The sequence below is a fragment of the Siniperca chuatsi genome, linkage group LG22, assembly GCF_020085105.1.
Source record: "Siniperca chuatsi isolate FFG_IHB_CAS linkage group LG22, ASM2008510v1, whole genome shotgun sequence".
Classification (NCBI taxonomy): domain Eukaryota; kingdom Metazoa; phylum Chordata; class Actinopteri; order Centrarchiformes; family Sinipercidae; genus Siniperca; species Siniperca chuatsi.
The window spans coordinates 21,708,436-21,728,115 of NC_058063.1; the positions used below are offsets into that span (position 1 = coordinate 21,708,436).

General features: G+C 43.4%; 4 protein-coding genes across 7 annotated transcripts in view; 1 reads left to right on the plus strand and 3 right to left on the minus strand.

The window, feature by feature from the left end:
* Positions 1 to 3,048, minus strand: part of LOC122870201 (endophilin-A1-like) — a 35,114-nt gene extending 32,066 nt beyond the window's left edge. The window contains exons 1-2 of one of the 2 annotated variants that reach the window (XM_044184188.1): positions 2,941 to 3,048; positions 1,814 to 1,840 (exon numbers count right to left, since the gene is read on the minus strand). Coding sequence is in view for 1 of the 2 variants with exons in the window: in XM_044184187.1 (XP_044040122.1) it covers positions 1,474 to 1,518 (45 nt within the window). In the remaining variant the exon portion in view is untranslated. Of the gene's footprint in view, positions 1 to 1,473; positions 1,775 to 1,813; positions 1,841 to 2,940 lie in introns of those variants that run through there. The other variant, XM_044184187.1, reaches the window with a different exon arrangement.
* Positions 1 to 19,680, plus strand: part of LOC122870258 (low affinity immunoglobulin gamma Fc region receptor III-like) — a 1,099,642-nt gene that overhangs the window by 1,069,452 nt on the left and 10,510 nt on the right. The gene's annotated exons all lie outside the window — the stretch shown is intronic.
* On the minus strand, positions 4,754 to 9,226 carry LOC122870263 (Fc receptor-like protein 5). Of its 3 annotated transcripts, none has more exons than XM_044184356.1 (6): positions 9,123 to 9,226; positions 8,973 to 9,014; positions 7,948 to 8,211; positions 6,376 to 6,624; positions 5,785 to 5,904; positions 4,754 to 5,649 (listed from the first exon to the last, which is right to left on the minus strand). In XM_044184356.1, exons 1-6 carry the CDS (start codon positions 9,151 to 9,153, stop codon positions 5,594 to 5,596), a joined length of 762 nt encoding a protein of 253 aa, XP_044040291.1. In that variant the 5' UTR covers positions 9,154 to 9,226; the 3' UTR covers positions 4,754 to 5,593. The 3 variants fall into 3 exon arrangements, with proteins under 3 accessions (XP_044040291.1, XP_044040289.1, XP_044040292.1); XM_044184354.1 differs by having other exon boundaries at positions 4,757 to 5,652; positions 9,123 to 9,225; XM_044184357.1 differs by lacking the exon at positions 8,973 to 9,014 and having other exon boundaries at positions 4,757 to 5,652; positions 9,123 to 9,165.
* On the minus strand, positions 10,776 to 16,606 carry LOC122870272 (myelin-oligodendrocyte glycoprotein-like). The gene is made up of 6 exons (XM_044184399.1): positions 16,430 to 16,606; positions 13,714 to 14,094; positions 13,462 to 13,560; positions 13,256 to 13,362; positions 12,915 to 13,139; positions 10,776 to 12,427 (listed from the first exon to the last, which is right to left on the minus strand). The coding sequence occupies exons 1-5, from the start codon at positions 16,521 to 16,523 to the stop codon at positions 13,095 to 13,097; spliced, it is 726 nt and encodes a 241-aa protein (XP_044040334.1). The 5' UTR covers positions 16,524 to 16,606; the 3' UTR covers positions 10,776 to 12,427; positions 12,915 to 13,094.

Genomic DNA, 19,680 nt, shown 5'->3' on the forward strand with positions numbered 1-19,680 from the left:
TCAGATGAAGTAAAGATGGAGGGATGATGGAGGGATGAAGGAAGTCAGATGAAGTAAAGATGGAGGGATGATGGAGGGATGATGGGAGTCAGATGATGTAAAGATGGAGGGATGATGGAGGGATGATGGGAGTCAGATGATGTAAAGATGGAGGGATGATGGAGGGATGATGGGAGTCAGATGATGTAAAGATGGAGGGATGATGGAGGGATGATGGGAGTCAGATGATGTAAAGATGGAGGGATGATGGAGGGATGATGGGAGTCAGATGATGTAAAGATGGAGGGATGATGGAGGGATGATGGGAGTCAGATGAAGTAAAGATGGAGGGATGATGGAGGGATGATGGGAGTCAGATGATGTAAAGATGGAGGGATGATGGAGGGATGATGGGAGTCAGATGATGTAAAGATGGAGGGATGATGGAGGGATGAAGGGAGTCAGATGATGTAAAGATGGAGGGATGATGGAGGGATGAAGGAAGTCAGATGAAGTAAAGATGGAGGGATGATGGAGGGATGATGAGGGATGAAGGAGTCAGATGATGTAAAGATGGAGGGATGATGGAGGGATGATGGAGGGATGATGAGGGATGAAGGAGTCAGATGATGTAAAGATGGAGGGATGATGGAGGATGATGAGGATGAAGGGAGTCAGATGATGTAAAGATGGAGGGATGATGGAGGTATGATGGAGGGATGAAGGAAGTCAGATGAAGTAAAGATGGAGGGATGATGGAGGGATGATGGAGGGATGAAGGAAGTCAGATGAAGTAAAGATGGAGGGATGATGAGGGATGAAGGGAGTCAGATGATGTAAAGATGGAGGGATGATGGAGGGATGATGGAGGGATGATGAGGGATGAAGGGAGTCAGATGATGTAAAGATGGAGGGATGATGGAGGTATGATGGAGGGATGAAGGAAGTCAGATGAAGTAAAGATGGAGGGATGATGGAGGGATGATGGAGGGATGAAGGAAGTCAGATGAAGTAAAGATGGAGGGATGATGGAGGGATGTAAAGGAGGATGGAGGGAATTCCCTGTTGTGTGCAGCAACAGCCAATCAGCTCTGCAGACACACACACTTTCAACTCATATCCTGTTACGTAACAGCATCCCTGCGCGCGCGCACGTGTGTGTGTGTGCGCGTGTGCGTGTGTGTGTGTGTGACGGGGTATACCCTGCCTCTGCTGCCCACTCACACGAAAACACCGCGAGAAAACTGCCTGTTAAAAACACCCGTTCAACACAAAGAAACACACTTCTTTAAACCTGGACATGAAGATTCATCTACAGTTTGAATGTTAATGTTGTCAAAATTCAAATATGGAGCTTTAAAAGGGATAAAAAAAAAAAATGTAAATGTAAAAAAAAAAAAAAAAAAAGTGATGTAATGGATCACAGGAAATGTTTCCTCCATCAGTCAAACCGCGAGATGAAGTGAGGTGCTGCAGGTGCAGGTCGCTCCTTACCTGTGTGGCTTTATGAAACTGCTTCTTCAACCCCGCGACAGACATTACTTCAGGCGGAGGAAAACCAAATTAAAAAATAAAATATATATATATATATATATGTGTATATATGTGTAGGCTGTTAGGAGTCAATGCGGCCGAGAGAGAGCCAACAATGGCGGTAAATCCTCCGGTTAACGGTCGCCAGGCGTCGATGTTGTCCGTTTATTTTGGTCAAATTGGTGGTGGGATCGAAAGGCGATGATTGCCCGACCAAACCCAGATGGATCTATTTTCAGTCCGACAGGGAGAGAGAGGGAGAGGAGCAAAGATCGTCTAAATGCTGAGATGCATCACTCACATGGTAAACAGGTCCAGAGTCTGCAGCCTGCAGGAACAGAAAGGAGGTGGAGTCCAAAATGTGAGGTACTTGTACTTTACTTGAGTGTTTACATTTACATTATGCAACTTTATAAACTCCTGCTCCGTCTCAGAGGCAAATATTGCACTTTTAACCTCATGCTGGGTACTTTCTCTTCCCGGTGTGGTCATTTGTTTCGACTTACTCACCGCGCGCTTTAGTTGAGTATTTACGTTTTATGCAACTTTATACTTTTTTTTTACCCTGCTGCATTTGTCTGACAGCTTTAGTTACTTTTCAGATTACAGTTTTTCATCCCCTTCAAGTTGACTTTTTAGAGATGCGTGGTTCTCGCAGGACGGCGACGCTGCAAACGCGCGATGACCTTATAGACCATGATGCATTGCTGCAGGTTAAACTACCCAACAGTATATAAAGCAGTTAAAATGAGCTCGACCTGAAACATCTGCAGCAGTAAAATGCAACACACACATTAATGCAGAAACATCAGATATAATAAACACTGACAGCGTTTTACTGCACAGGGACGACTTTTACTGTCAGACTTTAACTACATACTTTTACTTAAGTAAAGTTTTGAATGCAGGACTTTTACTTGCGGAGTATTTTCACAGTTAGTACTTTTACTTAATAAAAAAGTAAAGGATCCGGACACTTCTTCCACCGCTGCCTATAGTAATATAATCGTAGTTTAATATTGTGTATATTGTCCAGTTTATATAATGTCATATGTTGTATTTTTCAATTTGAGTCTAAGCAGATCTATCGCTCTTCATTCTGCTAATATTCAGGCAGACATGTTAAACGTTAGCATAGCATAGCATAACGTTGATCTGGATATGAAAAGGCGATTTTCTCCAGGACTAACCTGAATAAAAACAAAAAAATTAAAATAAAATAAAAATATAAAAACAAACTTCAGTGATCCACAGGTGTAGGCTACAGGTAGCTAAATCTGAGGCTAACGCCGTGAAGACATTGAGGTTTTAGAAGCTAGTTCCTGGTAATACAAGCGGAGTGACAGCTCCTTCCTGTTTCTGCTTTTAAAATTCAAGTTTTTGGTTTAAAAAAAAAATGGCAGCCAGATTTGTTTCCGTCTAAGTTACCTGAAAACGATGTTACGATATAAGCTAACTATAAGCTAACTTATTCTTCTTCTTCTGCGTCAGTTGTGTTGCTGTGGTAACGGTACGCTGATCTCCGACCAGCGTCTCCATCGCTCGAACACAAACGATCTTCGGCGGCGAAGGGAGCGTCACGTTCTCTGTGACGTCGCCACGTCGTCCTCCGCCACCTTCGAGCATATTCGCGTCGCCCCCCGAGAGCGCGAGACACTCGGCCGTGCTGCTCGTGGTGCTCTTTGGAGAATGATAATAAAAAAAATAACAACATGTTCACGTGATCAAACGCGGCGGCACGAGACGGAGCACGTTAATATGTGACGAGGGAGAAGAGAAAGGAGGCGTTCAGGGGTTTCAGGGTTTCAGCACCTCGGACAGCTCATTGGGGGGGCTCATGCTGCGTTCAAATGCAGCTGGGAAATGGGAGATTTCATTCAAGTGGGAAAAATACATTCAAACAGTCGAAAACTCCAAGTTACATTAAATTAACCAGTTCTGATTCAGTAAATAATACAAAATAGTACCACTTTAATAGACTAAAATGGCTGTATTTTTGTGGAAACATGAAACAAGACTGGAGCTAACTGCTCTGTGAGGCTGTTTTTAGGCACAGCGGTACTTACAATACTTACAATATTACCAATCTGATGGGTTAGGTGTAATACTTACCGTCTTACTTTAGCATGTTAGCATGTTAGCAAAGTGCAGCTGAGGCTGATGGGAATTGTTATTTAACCCCAGTGAAATCACTCAGTGCGGGTTTGGTTACGAATGATTTATGCTGGAAAGGCTGTTAATCAGATTGTGGGAAAATAGTTTTACAGTTTGCCTGTCGCCTACACCCTGTCTGCTTGGGCGTAGAACAGAATAACCTCTTACATTTTCAGCTGTCCTTAATAATGGTGGCCATCATCAAAGCTGCAGGAGTCATTTTACACCACTGGAGAAATACAACTGCTCCACTAATAAAACAGTCCTACAGACCTAAATGCCTCATGTGGATGTGTGTTAGCGAGGCTTAAGGTGTCAATGATTATATTAACACAACACTTGCTTAGACGGTGTAGTCCCTCATTCGTCCAGGAGTGTTTCATTGTAGAAAAGGTTTCAGTCGTAGTCGTCTGGACACTGTTTTCAGAAACAAGACATTTCGGCTCCCATCCGGAAGTCATTTTCAATTGTGAAAAACGGTCTGAGAACTCAGAAATTTAAGCTACTCTGTGTTACATAAGCCCCGCCCTCAGGAAGGGGTCTACCTGAGTATCTGCTGTTTACTCTGCCTAGTTTCACCTGAAACTGACCTAATTGTTTCCACGATGGCCCAGTAATCAGTAATCAGGCCTGATTACTGATTACTGGGCCATCATGTGTCATTACAGCGTCCAGATGACTACGACTGAAACCTTTTCTAGGATGAAACACTCCTGGACGAATGAGGGACTACACCGTCATATTTTGAAGAATTTTGGGCAGAAAACCTTGGATCTGGTTCGGGAACTCGAAAACACAGCCAGGAAATTAGCAGACCACAGGAACCATCTCCAGGCCTGATTTCTGATTACTGGGCCATCTTGGAAACTATTAGGTCAGTTTCAGGTGAAACTAGCTAATCAACAGATACTCAGGTAGACTCCTTCCTGAGGGCGGGGCTTATGTAACACAGAGTAGCTTACATTTCTGAGTTCCCGTCCCATTTTTTCACAATTGAGAATGACTTCCGGATGGGAGCCGAAACGTCTTGATTCTGAAAACAGTGTCCAGACGACTACGACTGAAACCTTTTCTACGATGAAACACTTGCTGTTTTTTTGTTTCGTTTTCTCCTCCTTTTACCCCTTCGTTTTCCATTTTTACATAACTCTGAGCCACGGAAAGTTTAGTTATTCGTTTATTCATATATTTATTGCTTTCCGTTTCATTTTTTTCCTCTCTCTCTCTCTGCTGCGTCAAACTGCACATGGGAATTAAATGAAAACGCGATGATAAAAATAAAAAATTTTAATCACAAGACAAAAAAGAATAAAAACAACAAAACTTCTGCGTATTGTTTAACTGCAGGGCTAAACAGTAGCATCCTCTATCTTACAGCATTCAGTCATTTCTTTCTGACAAACAATGAGTGTGAGAATACCAGTAAACTGCCGTTCACCTGTGAGAAGCAGCGTCGCACCTGAACGCACCTCCTCTCTTCCTCCCATCACCGTTCTGCACTGAGCTTCCTGTGTGAAACTGTTTTAATTCACTTCATTTGCTCCCAGTTGTAGTCTTTAAAGCACTTAATGGTTTGGCTCCCCGCTACATTTCCCGCTCACTGATTACGTTGCAGCCCGGGGCTCTCAGGTCATCAGGTGGTGGTTTTCTGACTGTACCTGTAAGATCCAGGTGAAGGTGCTTTTGGCTACTTTGGTCACCTGAGGTCTGTCATGTGCACATTCAAAAGTAAAGTGAAAACCTTTGCGTTTTCTCCGGCTTGTGATTAGCTGTTGTGCGTGTTTGTCAGTGTTATATATTATAATCACTTTAATGTAAAGCACATCGAGTTAACCTGTAATGAAATGTGCTCGCTTTGTCACAGGCAACTTAAGTGTAGCACGGTCCCTTATAAACGTTATAATATTCAGTATCTGTGTGTGGTTATCTATTCCACCTCCATGACGACACGATGGCGTCCGTCTTCTGCAACGAGCTGGCGCGCTGCTACGTGAAGAAGAAACACGAAGAAGAAGAAAAAAGAAGAGAAGAAGAAGAATGAACAAAACAGAGAAGCTAATTTCACCTGACGGGGCACAAATGCAGCTACTAATCTGGATCGTTAGCGTGAGTCCTCACCTCTCCTGTTGTCTCTGTAAATGAGTCCCAGCACGATGGTGGACAGCAGGTAAGGAGTCCCCACGACCACATGCCACATCAGCCTGGGGACGGACATTACAGGAAGTGCTCGCTCTGACGCTGCGGGGAGAGCATTTACTTCATTCTACAAGTTCAAACCAATCAAACAACATGTCTACATGTGTCTTATGCGGCTTTAAGGAACCTGCAGGACCCCCCAGAACAGCACGAATAGTCAAAATGGCTGAGATTTACAAAACAGCACCTGAAGGCATCGGACGACACAATAATCATCCAGCCTTTCTCCTGCATTACATCATACAGATAAATCCCACTTCATGGTAAGCTTGGCTATATCTTTCACAGCTATGCGAGTAATTAGCATCAGTGCTGAATGACTTTCCATAAATACTGTATATTAAATTAAGATAAATTTAAATGCACGCTTGCAGAGGACCCGATAGAAAACTCCCAGCTCACATACTAAAATACAGTCAGCAAACTAGGAGGACATTTTGGGGTGAAGAGGTGATATAATCTATACGTCCACGGCTGTTTGTTAGCAGACTGCAGCAGAGACGATGGTCTCACCTCTGACGGTCAGCCGGCTGTCTGGTGATTCTCCAGCTCCAGGGACGCTGCACTTGTAGAGTCCTTCATCAGATGTAGAAACACTGTGGATGGTCAGGTTTCCTGTAGAGCTGCTCCTGATGAGAAACCCATCTTTATAGAAATCGGTAGTGAGGTAGGAGGAGGAGGTCGTCCTGTTTCTGCAGCGCAGAGTCACATCGTCTCCCGCCGTCACAGGAAGCACCGGACTCTCCAGGATCACAGAGCCAGCTGAGTGACAGAAGGCAGAAAGACAAGAGAATAGTTTGGAGCTCAAATAGCTTCAGGGTGTCTACACATGGTAATTCGAAGAGGTCAAAACTCTGGGAACCCTTGTTTTATAAAGAACAACTTGAACGTCAGACCAATGAGTTTCCGCTTGTTTGGGGTTGTGGTCCCAGGGACCCTGATGAACCGAAACACGTTGATCTGACAATAAATGATGTTCCTGTTTTCTTTAAACCAGGCAACACTTTAAGACAGAAACTCGTTCACCCTAAGGACAAGATGCCCACACAGAAACAGAGCAATGTTGTCTACTCCATTCAGTGCAGTGAGGAAAACTGCAAAGAACGGTACATAGGCGAGACCAAACAGCCACTTCACAAAAGACTTTATCAGCACAGACGACACACTAACTCAGGATTACAGAGCGCCGTGCGTTTGCATTTAAAAGCTACAAACCACACATTTGAAGACAGCGAGGTGAAGATTCATAGTAGAGAGAAGAGTTGGTTTGAACGAGGAGTCAAAGAAGCCATTTTTGTGAAAAAAGAAAACCCCTCTTTGAACAGAAATGGTGGTCTGAGATTCAATCTGCCCAAAGTTTACCACAGTGTATTAACACCGTGGTCAAGCCAATCACATGCTAATCAGGTACTTAACAGTGATGAAGGAGGTGCAGCCAGAAAACAATAGGCCTGATTACTGATTACTGGGCCATCTTGGAAACAATTAGGTCAGTTTCAGGTGAAAATAGCTAATCAACAGATACTCAGGTAGACTCCTTCCTGAGGGCGGGGCTTATGTAACACAGAGTAGCTTAAATTTCTGAGTTCTCAGACCATTTTTTCACAATTGAGAATGACTTCCGGATGGGAGCCGAAACGTCTTGATCCTGAAAACAGTGTCCAGACGACTACGACTGAAACCTTTTCTACGATCTGACAATAAAGTTGTTGTTTGTTCTACAAGAGTTGCTGGAGTTTTGGCCTCTTTAGACTTTGTCCCTTCTCCGTGCACCTTATATTGCACTTTGGACCTTTAGCGGCCTTACAACGACATCATGCTCTGTCCACCTTTACTTCTTAGAGACGACAGTCACCGTCTGCTTCGCCGCGAGAAGTCGCTTGTCAGGAAAAACAGGTTGTTAGAAGCTTCTGAACGTACGACAAATGCTGCAGTTTTTCTGGCGAGGACAGCGTTAAACTAGATGCACTAGACGTGCATTTTCGAATTTGCTGTAAGCCTCCATCAGCTGTGGTGACCAACAGCCCCTCTGTGTCCTTCACAGAAGGACGCATCGAGGTAAATGTGTCTGTTGTTTAAACCCACCGGTCACGGTGATGCTGGCGGCCTCGCTGCACTCTCCTGCTGCAGACTCACACCAGTACACTCCGGTGTCTGATGGGTAAAGGGCATCGATGGAGCAGTGGGATGCATCGATTCCATCCCAGGATGAGAAACACTCTTCGTTACTGTGTACGGATGTGTTCCTGTTAACTCTCCACTCAGAAGGGTTTCCCTGCTGCCCACAGCTCAGAGAGACAGACTCGTACTGGAAGAACTGGGATCTGTTGGGAAGGACTCTCAGAGCGGCTGCAACACACAGACAGATGGGGGCAAATTGAGACTTTTATCGTAAATGCACCTCAACAGAAAACTGAAAGTGAACGAGCAGGAAAACTTGGCTGATGTGTGGACGCTCAGCAAGCTCATCGCCTTCTTTGCATTTTGTTGTTTCCTTGTTTCACTACGGATGTTATTTTGAAGAATAAGTGAGTCGATTCAAGCTGCTCAAAGCTTCCCGCTGCTCTGCAACCTTCGTTTGAAAACACAACAGCAGTAAACCTCTCAGCTACGTTCACCGTTGGGGTCGATGGGGAGCTGGGAAGCTATTCTGTTGAGTTTATTTTACATTAATAACAACAAAGAGTTCTCTCCGCCTGTGTACGGTGCGATGATCTAAAGGCGAAACCAAAGAAGCAAAAAGTTAATAGCGTCTGCAGCTGCAGGGCGTTACAGTACGCACTGAACAGAAGATGCAGTCAGAGCTTCACATGTCGCCACAACCACAAACAAAAAGTAGCTGCTGTCAGCGTGAACCCACAATAAGAGAAACTAACATTTGGAAAGGAAAAGCTGCATCTCACAGATGCACAGAAGCTGAGGTCATATAAAGGCTGCAGCTTCCTGCTGTCAGCACTTCAAATGTCAAAGGTTTGCGACCCTGGCCTCCTTTTCCGTTCCTGACAACCTGAATCTAGTTTTTTATTTTAGTGAAATCATACTGAAATAAAAAAATATTTTAAATCTGCATCAAACCCGAAAAAGACAACAGTGCATGAAGATCCCATTACCTCCTTTTTTGGTATCAGGCGAGGCAAACGTACGAAACACACCTGAAAACACACATAACAGAGAGAGAAGGTTCGGGATGTTGCTTTAAATGTGATGCGTTTCTGTGAGATGAACTGTGAAAGCACAGAGAGAACGACACGGTTACTCACAAAGGCTGAAGTACAACACAGTGTTCATCATCTCCTCGCAGCTGACAAATGGCCGACTGCTCACCACTTCCTCTGAGCAGCTGCGAAACCACCTGGAGGCACGTGACACACACGCCGCTGTTTCTGGGCCATCGTGGAAATTTCTAAACAAAAAACTCTTGCAACAGTAGGCTGCCTTTTCTGGGAAACCATCTAGCTTTTAAACGAAGAAGCTGCGTGTAAAAGGTGTAACTTTCCACTTTGGTGGAGCAAAAATCTTACTAAAAATTAGAAGAGCGAGGTGATGAAGCTCGGACCGTGTAGCTGAGCCGTCAGAAACAGCCTTGAGCCACTCCACTAGGAGGACGCTCTTGAACCGTGCTGCCCTTTAGTTTAAACCTGCTTTTTCTCAGACTTTTATGTCAGAGTTCTGTTTTCTCACCAAGATTAGTTTAAGAACTCACTATGTTTCATATACCTCTAATGTAAACGCACGTCGGGCAGAGCGCTTTAATGTGCAGGCAGCAGAAAGCTAAACAAACCTTCACAGCCTGAATGCACTTCAGATTGGTCGGGGTCACTCTGGCGACACTAATAATAATTATAAAACTTTATTTATAGAGCACTTATCAGAACAAAGTGCTTCACAACAGGAGAAATAAAACACCACAGTGAATGACGAAATATGAAGAAATAAAACATAAAAGCAATAAAATAAACAGTTCAGGTAAAATCAGGATCTGCTTTCAGATAAAAATGTGTTTTGAGACGAGACTTAAACGAAGACTCTGACTCAGACAGCCTGATGTCTTCGGGCAGGTTGTTCCAGATCCTCGGGGCCCTGATGGCAAAAGCTCTGTCCCCTTAGTTTCCATCCTGGACTCAGGAACAGACAGGAGACCCCTGCCCAAGATCTCAGACTACGTGAAGGTTCATAAGGGATTACAAGGTCTAAAATATAGTCTGGAGCCATGAAGAGCCTTAAAAGTAATCAACAAGATCTTAAAATCAGTCCTGAAACCAACAGGGAGCCGATGTAAAGAGGCTGAACCAGGTGTGATGTGGTCGCACCTCTGGGTCCTGGTTTACAGCCGAGCAGCTGAGTCCTGTACAGTCTGCAGTCTGTCAGTTTTTAGATTAAAACAAGTGAACAGGCTGTTACAGTAATCGAGGCGTGAGGAGATAAAAGCACGTACAACAGTTTCTGCATCATTAAGATTTAAAATAGATCAGATTTTTGTTTCTGAGGTGATAGAAACCTGATTGGACGAGCTCAGTGAGATGTTGCTCAAAACATAAACTGCTGTCAAACAGGACACCAAGATTTCTTGCAGCAGGCTCGATATGTTGTGACACTAGAGGGAGCCACACAGCAGGACCAAGTCTCAACGTGTCCAGGATCAGGAGTGTAGGCCTTGGGGGCCGAGTACACAGGGCCCTCATGTGAGGAGGGGCCCATACAGAACGCCTCTGTACGGGTCCAGAGTTTTGTGCGACGCCCCGAATGATCATGTTGTCATAAGCATCCAGACTTCGAAGAGACATTTCAAGTCAGTGTCAAAACTGCTGTCTTCTTATCCAGTGTGTGTGTGTGTGTGTGTGTGTGTGTGTGTGAGAGATCAGATTAGGATATTTAAACCCCAAAAATCACCACAAGACACTCAGAAACCAAAATATTTTCTGTAGCAGTAAAGATTTATTCATATAACAAAACAAAGTGTTTCACAGTAAAAGCATTAAACCACAAAATCAACTTTACAGAACAGAAACAAAAATCAACAATGAAGCAAAACATCAGTATAAAAAAAAAGCGAGGGGATATTTGAGGGAGTGTTGGGAAGTTTCAGGTGAACTGCATTATGTAACAGCAGGAGAAACTATTAAAAAGCTCGGGGGCTTTCGGCCTCCTCCACATTAAGGCGAGCTCTGGGAACTTCCAGTAGAAACTGGAGACTTTTCAGAAATGTAATAACTAACATTTATAGCCAATAAAAGGATATATCTATATATCTATATAGTAAACTGAGGATATAAATATGATGCTTTAGTTAAAGGTTATTAAATGAGAACTGTAGCTAAACATCACAGAGTAGCAGCCCTGATGGCTGTTGCTCAACATGGTGACTGAACTTCCTTTATGATTCAAAAGGAAACATTTTTTAAAATCATCTGTTCAGCTGACAGAAATACAAAAAGCCGAGTCTGAACTTTAATGCAAAGAGACAGCAGATACATTCAAGTCGACACTGTAGTCGACCACTAATCCATCGGTTTGAGATTTTTAAACAGCGTAACACGCGAGGTAATTTTACAAACTCATTTTAAGTGCAAGAAGTCGTTTAGTGTTCAACACCCAAGAAAACAGGTAGTTTTATTAAAAGTAACAAATCAGAACAAAGTCAGAATACAAATCCACGAACATAACCACAGCGAGGGCCCCGAGGTCCGCTCACACTTCATGTGAGGGACAGCAGAGCGATTAAAGCTCCAACAGAAACATTTATTCCTACTGACGTTAATGCAGCAGCTTCATTTGAACAGAAATAACCTCTTCTGCATCGCACTGTTTTAACACTATTAGCTGTGATTCATATCAGCCTGAACATGTGGGGAAGTTAATTTCAGCCATGTTTCCCCCTTTACTTCTTCCCTGGTTGTAGTGTTGGGCCACAAAACTCAAAAACACTAAATACACCCTGTAATCTTCATCCAGTCAGGGTTAAGTAAACCGGAGCTATTCATAAATGCATTATTAAGTTTGACCGTCAAGTCCTAAGTTCTTAGTAGCTATTAACCAGTTCTTCTGTAAACATTAGTTAGTAAAACTAATTTGAGTTAGTTTTAATTTAGTGTTGAGGAACTCCACTTCAACTTCAGTGCCGTGGCAAGAAACATGAGAACCAAAACCACGAGCCTAAAAAAAAATTTAATTAAAATAATTTAAATGTATCACACTGATTAATGTAATCACAAAATAGGGCGCTCACAGTTATCCTCCTGAGAGGAGAGCGGTAAGAGCAACACAAAGGCTGGGTTCATAAAACTAAACCTGTTGTTTTCGTCGTCACGTCGAGGTCGGGTGAACTAGCTGCCCGGTCAAAGAGCTGAAAGTGACCGACGGTGTAAAGCTTTACCAAAAAAACTATACAGTCTCTCTTGACAGATAAAAACCCCAAAGTGATCCTGCTGATCCGCTGGTTCTTGTGCAGGCCGGACTTTCCAAAGTCTAAACCAAACGTGTTCAGGGAGAAACCGTTTTAATAGGCGACGCTCTTAAAGGGATCGGACTCCTCCAGCGTCGATGCAGCCGCAGAGCTTCAGGCGAGCTGAGGATGAAGAACACAGAGTTCATCAGCTGCTGCACAAGAGCCTCAGTTTAACACAAGCACTTTACTGCGCACTCGATGAGCTGCAGCCGAGCCGAGCAGGCCGCACATAAACTTCTGTAAAACATAAAGAAACTAATGTGCATTTAAGAACAAACTGCTCGAACTTCTGCAGGAAGACAGATTAAACTTCATTTGACTGCGCCTCCAATGCAAAGTTAGGTAAACGGAGATAAAGTGCAAGTCGACGTCGGACGCAAATTCAGACTGAAATTCAAATCAAACGACTCCGTCCTCAAACAGCCGACGGAGAAAACGCCCGCACGCTGACAGGAAGCAGAGGAGGCTCTTTAGATGCCAAAAGACACTTTATTGCACATGTACAAGACTTTGCACATGGAACAAATTGATTGTTTGCGTAAGAGCCTCTCCTGCCTCGGTGTCAGTCACCAGCGGGGGTCGAAGCTCACGATCAACTCGGACTTACAGTCTTAATGACGGAGATCTGGATCTCTGGATCCACCATGAAGACCTCACTCCTGAGGAACCGGTTGGCCCACCTGCGGCTGGAGGTGCTGCCGGGTTGGATCCCGAACTGATGAGAAAGATCCAAAAGGGGGAGGGGGGGGGGGTGTCACAACTACCAACGTGCCCCTGAGCAAGGCACCTAGAGTGGAAGTTGTTTGGATGGGGCGGCATCATACTTCGGAAGCTGGAGGGACAGTTAAAAGAAAAAATAATTATTATTATTATTTCCTAAAAAAAAAAAAGGTCTGTATGATTTACACAACAAGCAGCAACAACGCGTTTCGCTTCCTTCTGACTCACGTTTTGTTTTTGCAGCTTGTGTTTAATAAGAACACATCCACCGACTCCACCTGCGAGCAGGACGACGCAGACCGCCGAGATCCAGACGCCCAGGTGGGACGGACCGCCTGACGTGAAGGAAAGCAACCAGAGACAAAGAGTTACAGCAACTGGAATCCAACAGATACACGAGCGCGACTCTACTGATAATGCAGAACATTCTTCACCTTTAACTTCCGTGTCCGTCCTCTCCTTTGGATCTGGAGTTTGGAGACTTCGGGGATGCAGCGGCGTCTCCGTCGTCCAGACTTTAACAGAGTCCGGATCTGAGGATTTGCAATGAGTCACAACAATTAAAAACAAACTGTTACAGGACAACGCTCAAATAAGCTGCTGACAAAACGATCCTCCGAGTCTTCCAGATGTTTCATTATGTTGCGGTCGGGATTATAAACTTTTAAACAAACAAACGCACTCACCAACGACAACAAGCTGAACAATCGACTCCTTCACGTTGCTCTTTAACTTTGGGATGAAGCATTTGTATCGCCCTGCGTCTGCGAGCGTCACGTTCGTGATCTTGAGCGAGATGTTCCCGCGTTTCAGGCCGTCTGGGAACAGCAGCGTCCTCTTGACGTACGAGCGCAACTTCATGTCCAGGACTTCGCGGCGGTCCCTGTAGACGTGGACGTACTCGACCCGGCTCAGGCGATCTGAGGGGTCAGGCTTCAGGTCGGGCTTCGACCACTCCACCGTCTGCCTCTCCACGTTGAACTCGGGCTCCAGGTGACACGGCAGGACGACGTCGTCGCCCGGGGCCGCGACGACCGGCTGCAGGGGCCCGATGACCCGCGGCTCACCTGGAAAACAGGGAGACGTTAGACCGTCTGAAGAGGTTCTGCTGTGTGTTGAAAATCTTTTATTAATGATTAACGGTAACATTATCTCAACTATTATTTTACTTCTAAATATTTCAAAACTTCCCCGTAAACTCATACCAAGTTTCCAGGACCAATAAGTGTATTTTACCTCAGCGGAGCTAAAGAGGAAGATTATACATCCGAGATTTAGAACTAAAAGATGCAACTAACAATTTCTTTTTTGAATATTATTTTTACTGACATTTTTGACAACATACAGAATAAACCACCAACTTAAAGAGCAACTAAACCCTTAAAACCACCTTTTTCCAGCTGAAAACCAATGATCTGGGTATTTTGTTGATGGTTTCAGGTCTAAATCGATACTTTAGTGCAAAGTCTTTGACTTCTACATATTGAGTTATAAATACGCACAGCGACCGCCCTCTACAGGTTGAAACCCGGCTACTGCAATTGAATTTTGCTATTGGCTGATCTGGAGGCAGCTTTCGTCACCACATTTTGACAGAAACATCTGGTAGCGATAGTATAACAGCGTTTATTCTGCCGATCTGGCAGAGTCCTCCAGTATTCTATGCTGCATTTTAATTTATCAAAACCTTCTAACAAAATTTAATTCGAGCAAAAGTTTCAGCCCTAAATATGCGATATAATCCTGGACAACCTTAGCAAGTTCACATTTAGCCCAGTTTACTGTCCAGAAACTTTAATTATTTAATATTGTGAAAGATAAGGCATAGCCACTTTAGGATAACAAGTAAAATCATCTGCGTACGTCGTAACAAGTCTGGTGTACCAGCTGAAATACCCTTGATGTGAGGATGACTTCTTATCCCAGCTGCCCGACGGCTGTAGTGCTATAATAAATAAGAAAGGGGACAGGCGATGTCCCCGTCTCGCGCCCCAATATAGACCAAAAGGCTCCGATGAGGTTTTATTTGTTATGACGGAGGATCTAGGAGAGCGAGAAATCATCTCGATCCAGTCCACAAGGATCTTCCCAAATCCAAACCTCCTCGAAGTCTTGAGTCCTGAGTGCTTTTACACCAGAACACACTCAACAAGCGACGCACATCTCGATCCGTGTGGATCATTATTTATTGATCGATGGATGGACTTAACCCGGCGGCCAACACTTGCTTAAAATCCTGTGACCAAAACCGAGCAAGGAACGAGAACGTGGAAGGGTTTTTCTTCGTAAGAAAGGTGTTTAAACTCTCACGAAACGCTTGGATGAACTCAGGTCCAATTTTGAAAGGGGTCACCAGCTGACCGACCACACACACACACACACACACACACCCCGACAGCATGACAAACGTTATGTGCGTCTGTACTGATGGTGGGTCATCTGGGTGGTCACCACACGCTGCTCAGGGGCCTCAGCTTGAGTTTGTCCCAGTTTTCTGTCCATAAAATGGGATTGGACAGTATTCTGACTCAATTTAATATTTAGAAAACCTGAAAAACAGTAAGTTTTCGTCACAGTTTAACGCCTCACACATCTCACACTGGGATGAAATGGCAGAAGGCTGGCCTTGTGTTTCCTGATATCCGTTTAACCGTCCTGCTTATCAGGAGGGTGTGTGTGTGCTTATCAGAAATTTTAAGAAAACCCCCCCCAAAAAAAAAACAACAAGCCGCCTTTTGTTCCTCACACTATTCAAACTGCAGACTGACCAGCAGGAAGCCAGCTGATACTGAACCAGACGAACTGCTGCCACGCTCATCCTACAGACAGTTTAATAACTGTGTTTGGGAAAACTTTTAATTTAATTTGTCAGTTTCTGGTAAAAACCCCCAGATCCCAGCTCAGTGAAATGTCTCACGTGAGCCCTGATTAAGAAGCACGTGGATGATTTCCTCTGTGAGTCAGTCATTGAATCATCACTAAGAGTCATCACCATAAATCGCACAACTATGCGAATAACGCGACAAAAATGTGTGTAAACACATTCAACCTGAATCAAATTATTAATGACATAACTGCTAATTTGTGTAAAACTAAATAAATACATGTTATTCGACATTTATTGCTCTATAAAAAAGCAAATAAATCAATCAAACGCGCTCTGTTTCTGTTCGTTTTAAGTAACCACGTTTGATGTTTCCTTAGTTACGGTTTAACGGCTTTAACGGCAGTCAGAGGTTAATAAACTACCGGCTAACGTTATAAACGGTGTTACAGTTTGAAAGTTACAGTTGAACATCAGTTATTGTGTGCTCACAGGACCGAGTGTGGACATTTGAATTGAATGAATGAATGAATGAAAAGTTAACTAGCTAGCTAACAGTAGCGAAACATATAGCTTACCTTTAACGGGCGTCCAGACTACCGCACTGAAGAGCACGGTCAAAGCCCAGAGGGGAACGGTCCGGCCAACCATGAAATCAACGAAGGGAACCATTAAAAACAGCCGATACAAAGACAAAACTACCTCCTGTTGCGCGCTGGACCGATGCTAGGCGACTGTGGACTGCATGTGGTAACTGAGCGTCCTTTAAACCTCACGTCGACGTGCTTACGCAATGACGCAGAGCCAATCAGAGGGCGGGTCTGTGACTAGTTTCGATCATGGGACTATAGTTACTGTTTCCATGGTATTTTGTTGTGTGGGTGTTTTGATTTTGTGTTTTTATTTAATTTGTGATTTGAACCGCCTCCTCTGTTTGTCCAACACGGGCTGTTTTTTTTTTTTAAAAATGTGCTTCATTAAATCATTTGACTTGACTTCTCCTCCTTTTTAATTGTTCTGTGCTCTTTCACGTTAGTTAAGAGCAAACCACCAAGTCAAATCCTAAATTCATACAGCTAGTCTGAGAGGGTGTTAACTCAGATAAAATCATGCGTAAATTATACTTTATTTACAAACCAAACATGGTTTATATTAACGTAACTGGCCTTTGACCCTAAAGCCATTTTGCCTCACGTCTTTCCACTTCTCTTTCGGGACTTCAAAGATGATCAATGATTTCTAAACGTATCTATCATTTGTAGTGATGTAGCTTTACTCTCTACTTTCTTCACTAATGGGAACTCTTGGGAGTTCCCAGAAACTGTGGGGAGACTACGGTAAACTACAGTGCACCAGACATGAGGGGCAACGGACACGTCCCTACAAGTCATTCAAAATAAAACTGAATGTGAAATGATCCGGTGTTTATCTGTGTCGCAGCATCCATGTTGCAATAAGGCGAAACATCATCATTATTATATCGTCATTACTGATGCAACGGATTAATACAGGTAATAAATAATAATAAAACTTTATTTATAGAGCACTTAACAGAACAAAGTACAAAGTGCTTCACAACGAGAGAAATAAAACACCACAGTGAATGACGAAATATAAAGAAGTAAAATACACAAAAGCAATAAAATTAACAGCCAGTTCAGGTAAAATCAGGATCTGCTTTCAGATAAAAATGTGTTTTGAGACGAGACTTGAGAGCTCCATGACGTGCTGGTCAAGCAAAGGAGCACCTTCAGCGGAAGACTCATCCCCCCACAATGCACCACAGAGCGCCACAGGAAGTCACTCCTGCCTGTGGCCATCAGACTCTTTAACTCCTCCCTCTAAGTGTCAGTCTGTATGACCCGAAGTCACTAAACTGGACATTGATCATTAACATCTCTGCAATACTTGACATAATTGTGCAATAGTCTGTGTACTACTCCCATGCAATATTTAGTGTTCCTATGTTAGTTTTTCCTATTTATTGATATTATATACCTACTGCTGTGCAATATCTTAATAATCTCAATAAGCTACACTTAACTCGACAGTACATGCACCTCTGCTTATTACTTATTACTTATATTATTACATTGTATTATTATACTGTATTATCATCATCAACCGGTAAACCCACTTGGTACTTCACACTTATTTTATCTTATACTTATACCCACCTGGTACTTAATTTATTTTCTGATCTGTTTTTATTGTGTATTGTATTATATTGTTTGCTAGTACTTCTCCTGTGTGCACTGACGTAAAGGCGAGCTGCTGTAACAAAGAGTTTCCCTTCGGGGATCAATAAAGTCTTTCTGATTCTGATTCTGATAAACGAAGACACTGACTCAGACAGCCTGATGTCTTCGGGCAGGTTGTTCCAGAGCCTCGGGGCCCTGATGGCCAAAGCTCTGTCCCCCTTAGTTTCCATCCTGGACTCAGGAGCAGACAGGAGACCCCTGCCCGAAGATCTCAGACTACGTGAAGGTTCATAAGGGATTACAAGGTCTAAAATATGAACTGGAGCCATGAAGAGCCTTAAAAGTATCGTAGAAAAGGTTTTAGTCGTAGTCATCCGGACACTGTTTTCAGAATCAAGACGTTTCGGCTCCCATCCGGAAGTCATTCTCAATTGTGAAAAAATGGGACGGGAACTCAGAAATTTAAGCTACTCTGTGTTACATAAGCCCCGCCCTCAGGGAGGAGTCTACCTGAGTATCTGTTAATAGCTAGTTTCACCTGAAACTGACCTAATTGTTTCCAAGATGGCCCAGTAATCAGGCCTGATTACTGATTACTGGGCCATCATGTGTCATTACAGTGTCCAGATGACTACGACTGAAACCTTTTCTAGGATGACACACTCCTGGACGAATGAGGGACTACACCGTCTTATTTTGAAGAATTTTGGGCAGAAAACCTTGGATCTGGTTCAGGAACTCGAAAACACAGCCAGGAAATTAGCAGACCACAGGAACCATCTCCAGGCCTGATTACTGATTACTGGGCCATCATGGAAACAATTAGGTCAGTTTCAGGTGAAACTAGCTATTAACAGATACTCAGGTAGACTCCTCCCTGAGGGCGGGGCTTATGTAACTCAGAGTAGCTTAAATTTCTGAGTTCCCGGTCCTTTTTTTCACAATTGAGAATGACTTCCAGATGGGAGCCGAAACGTCTTGATTCTGAAAACAGTGTCCAGATGACTACGACTGAAACCTTTTCTACGATAGAACACTCCTGGACGAATGAGGGACTACACCGTCTTAGCCTTAAAAGTAATCAGCAAGATCTTAAAATCAGTCCTGAAACAAACAGGGAGCCGATGTAAAGAGGCTGAAACAGGTGTGATGTGGTCGAACCTCTTGGTCCTGGTTTACAGCCGAGCAGCTGAGTCCTGTACAGTCTGCAGTCTGTCAGAGTTTTTAGATTAAGACGAGTGAACAGGCTGTTACAATAATCGAGGCGTGAGGAGATAAAAGCACGCACAACAGTTTCTGTATCACTAAGATTTAAAATAGGTCGTATTTTTGCAATGTTTCAGGTAAATCAATCATTCTGATAATTTTAACCATCCTGTTTTTTTCTGACCACCAATCCAACGCCCAAAAATATTTAATTAACAACAATGTAGAACAGATTAATTATCACAGTTTAAAAGCTGGTAACAGTGAATTTTTAGCAATTTATTTTGGCGTTTTGTCTTCCATTTTTGATTCAATTAATAAATGACTATTATATATATGCATGTATGTACAGTGGTGTGACAAAGTGTTTGCCCCCTTCCTGATTTTTTATTTTTTTTTTGCATGTTTGTCACACTTAAATG

Bases quoted from the DNA above. Each gene is read 5' to 3' on its own strand.
- LOC122870263 (XM_044184354.1), bottom strand. From the start codon at position 9,153: ATGATGAACACTGTGTTGTACTTCAGCCTTT. The intron at 8,212-8,972 runs GTAATGGGATCT...TGTGTGTTGCAG, and splicing joins GCCTGATACCAAAAAAGGAG to CCGCTCTGAGAGTCCTTCCC. The intron at 5,905-6,375 runs GTGAGACCATCG...CTCTCCCCGCAG, and splicing joins CAGCCGGCTGACCGTCAGAG to CGTCAGAGCGAGCACTTCCT.
- LOC122870272 (XM_044184399.1), bottom strand. From the start codon at position 16,523: ATGGTTCCCTTCGTTGATTTCATGGTTGGCCGGACCGTTCCCCTCTGG. The intron at 14,095-16,429 runs GTAAGCTATATG...CCTGTTTTCCAG, and splicing joins AGTCTGGACGCCCGTTAAAG to GTGAGCCGCGGGTCATCGGG. The intron at 13,140-13,255 runs GTGAGTCAGAAG...CTGTCCCTCCAG, and splicing joins ACAAGCTGCAAAAACAAAAC to CTTCCGAAGTATGATGCCGC.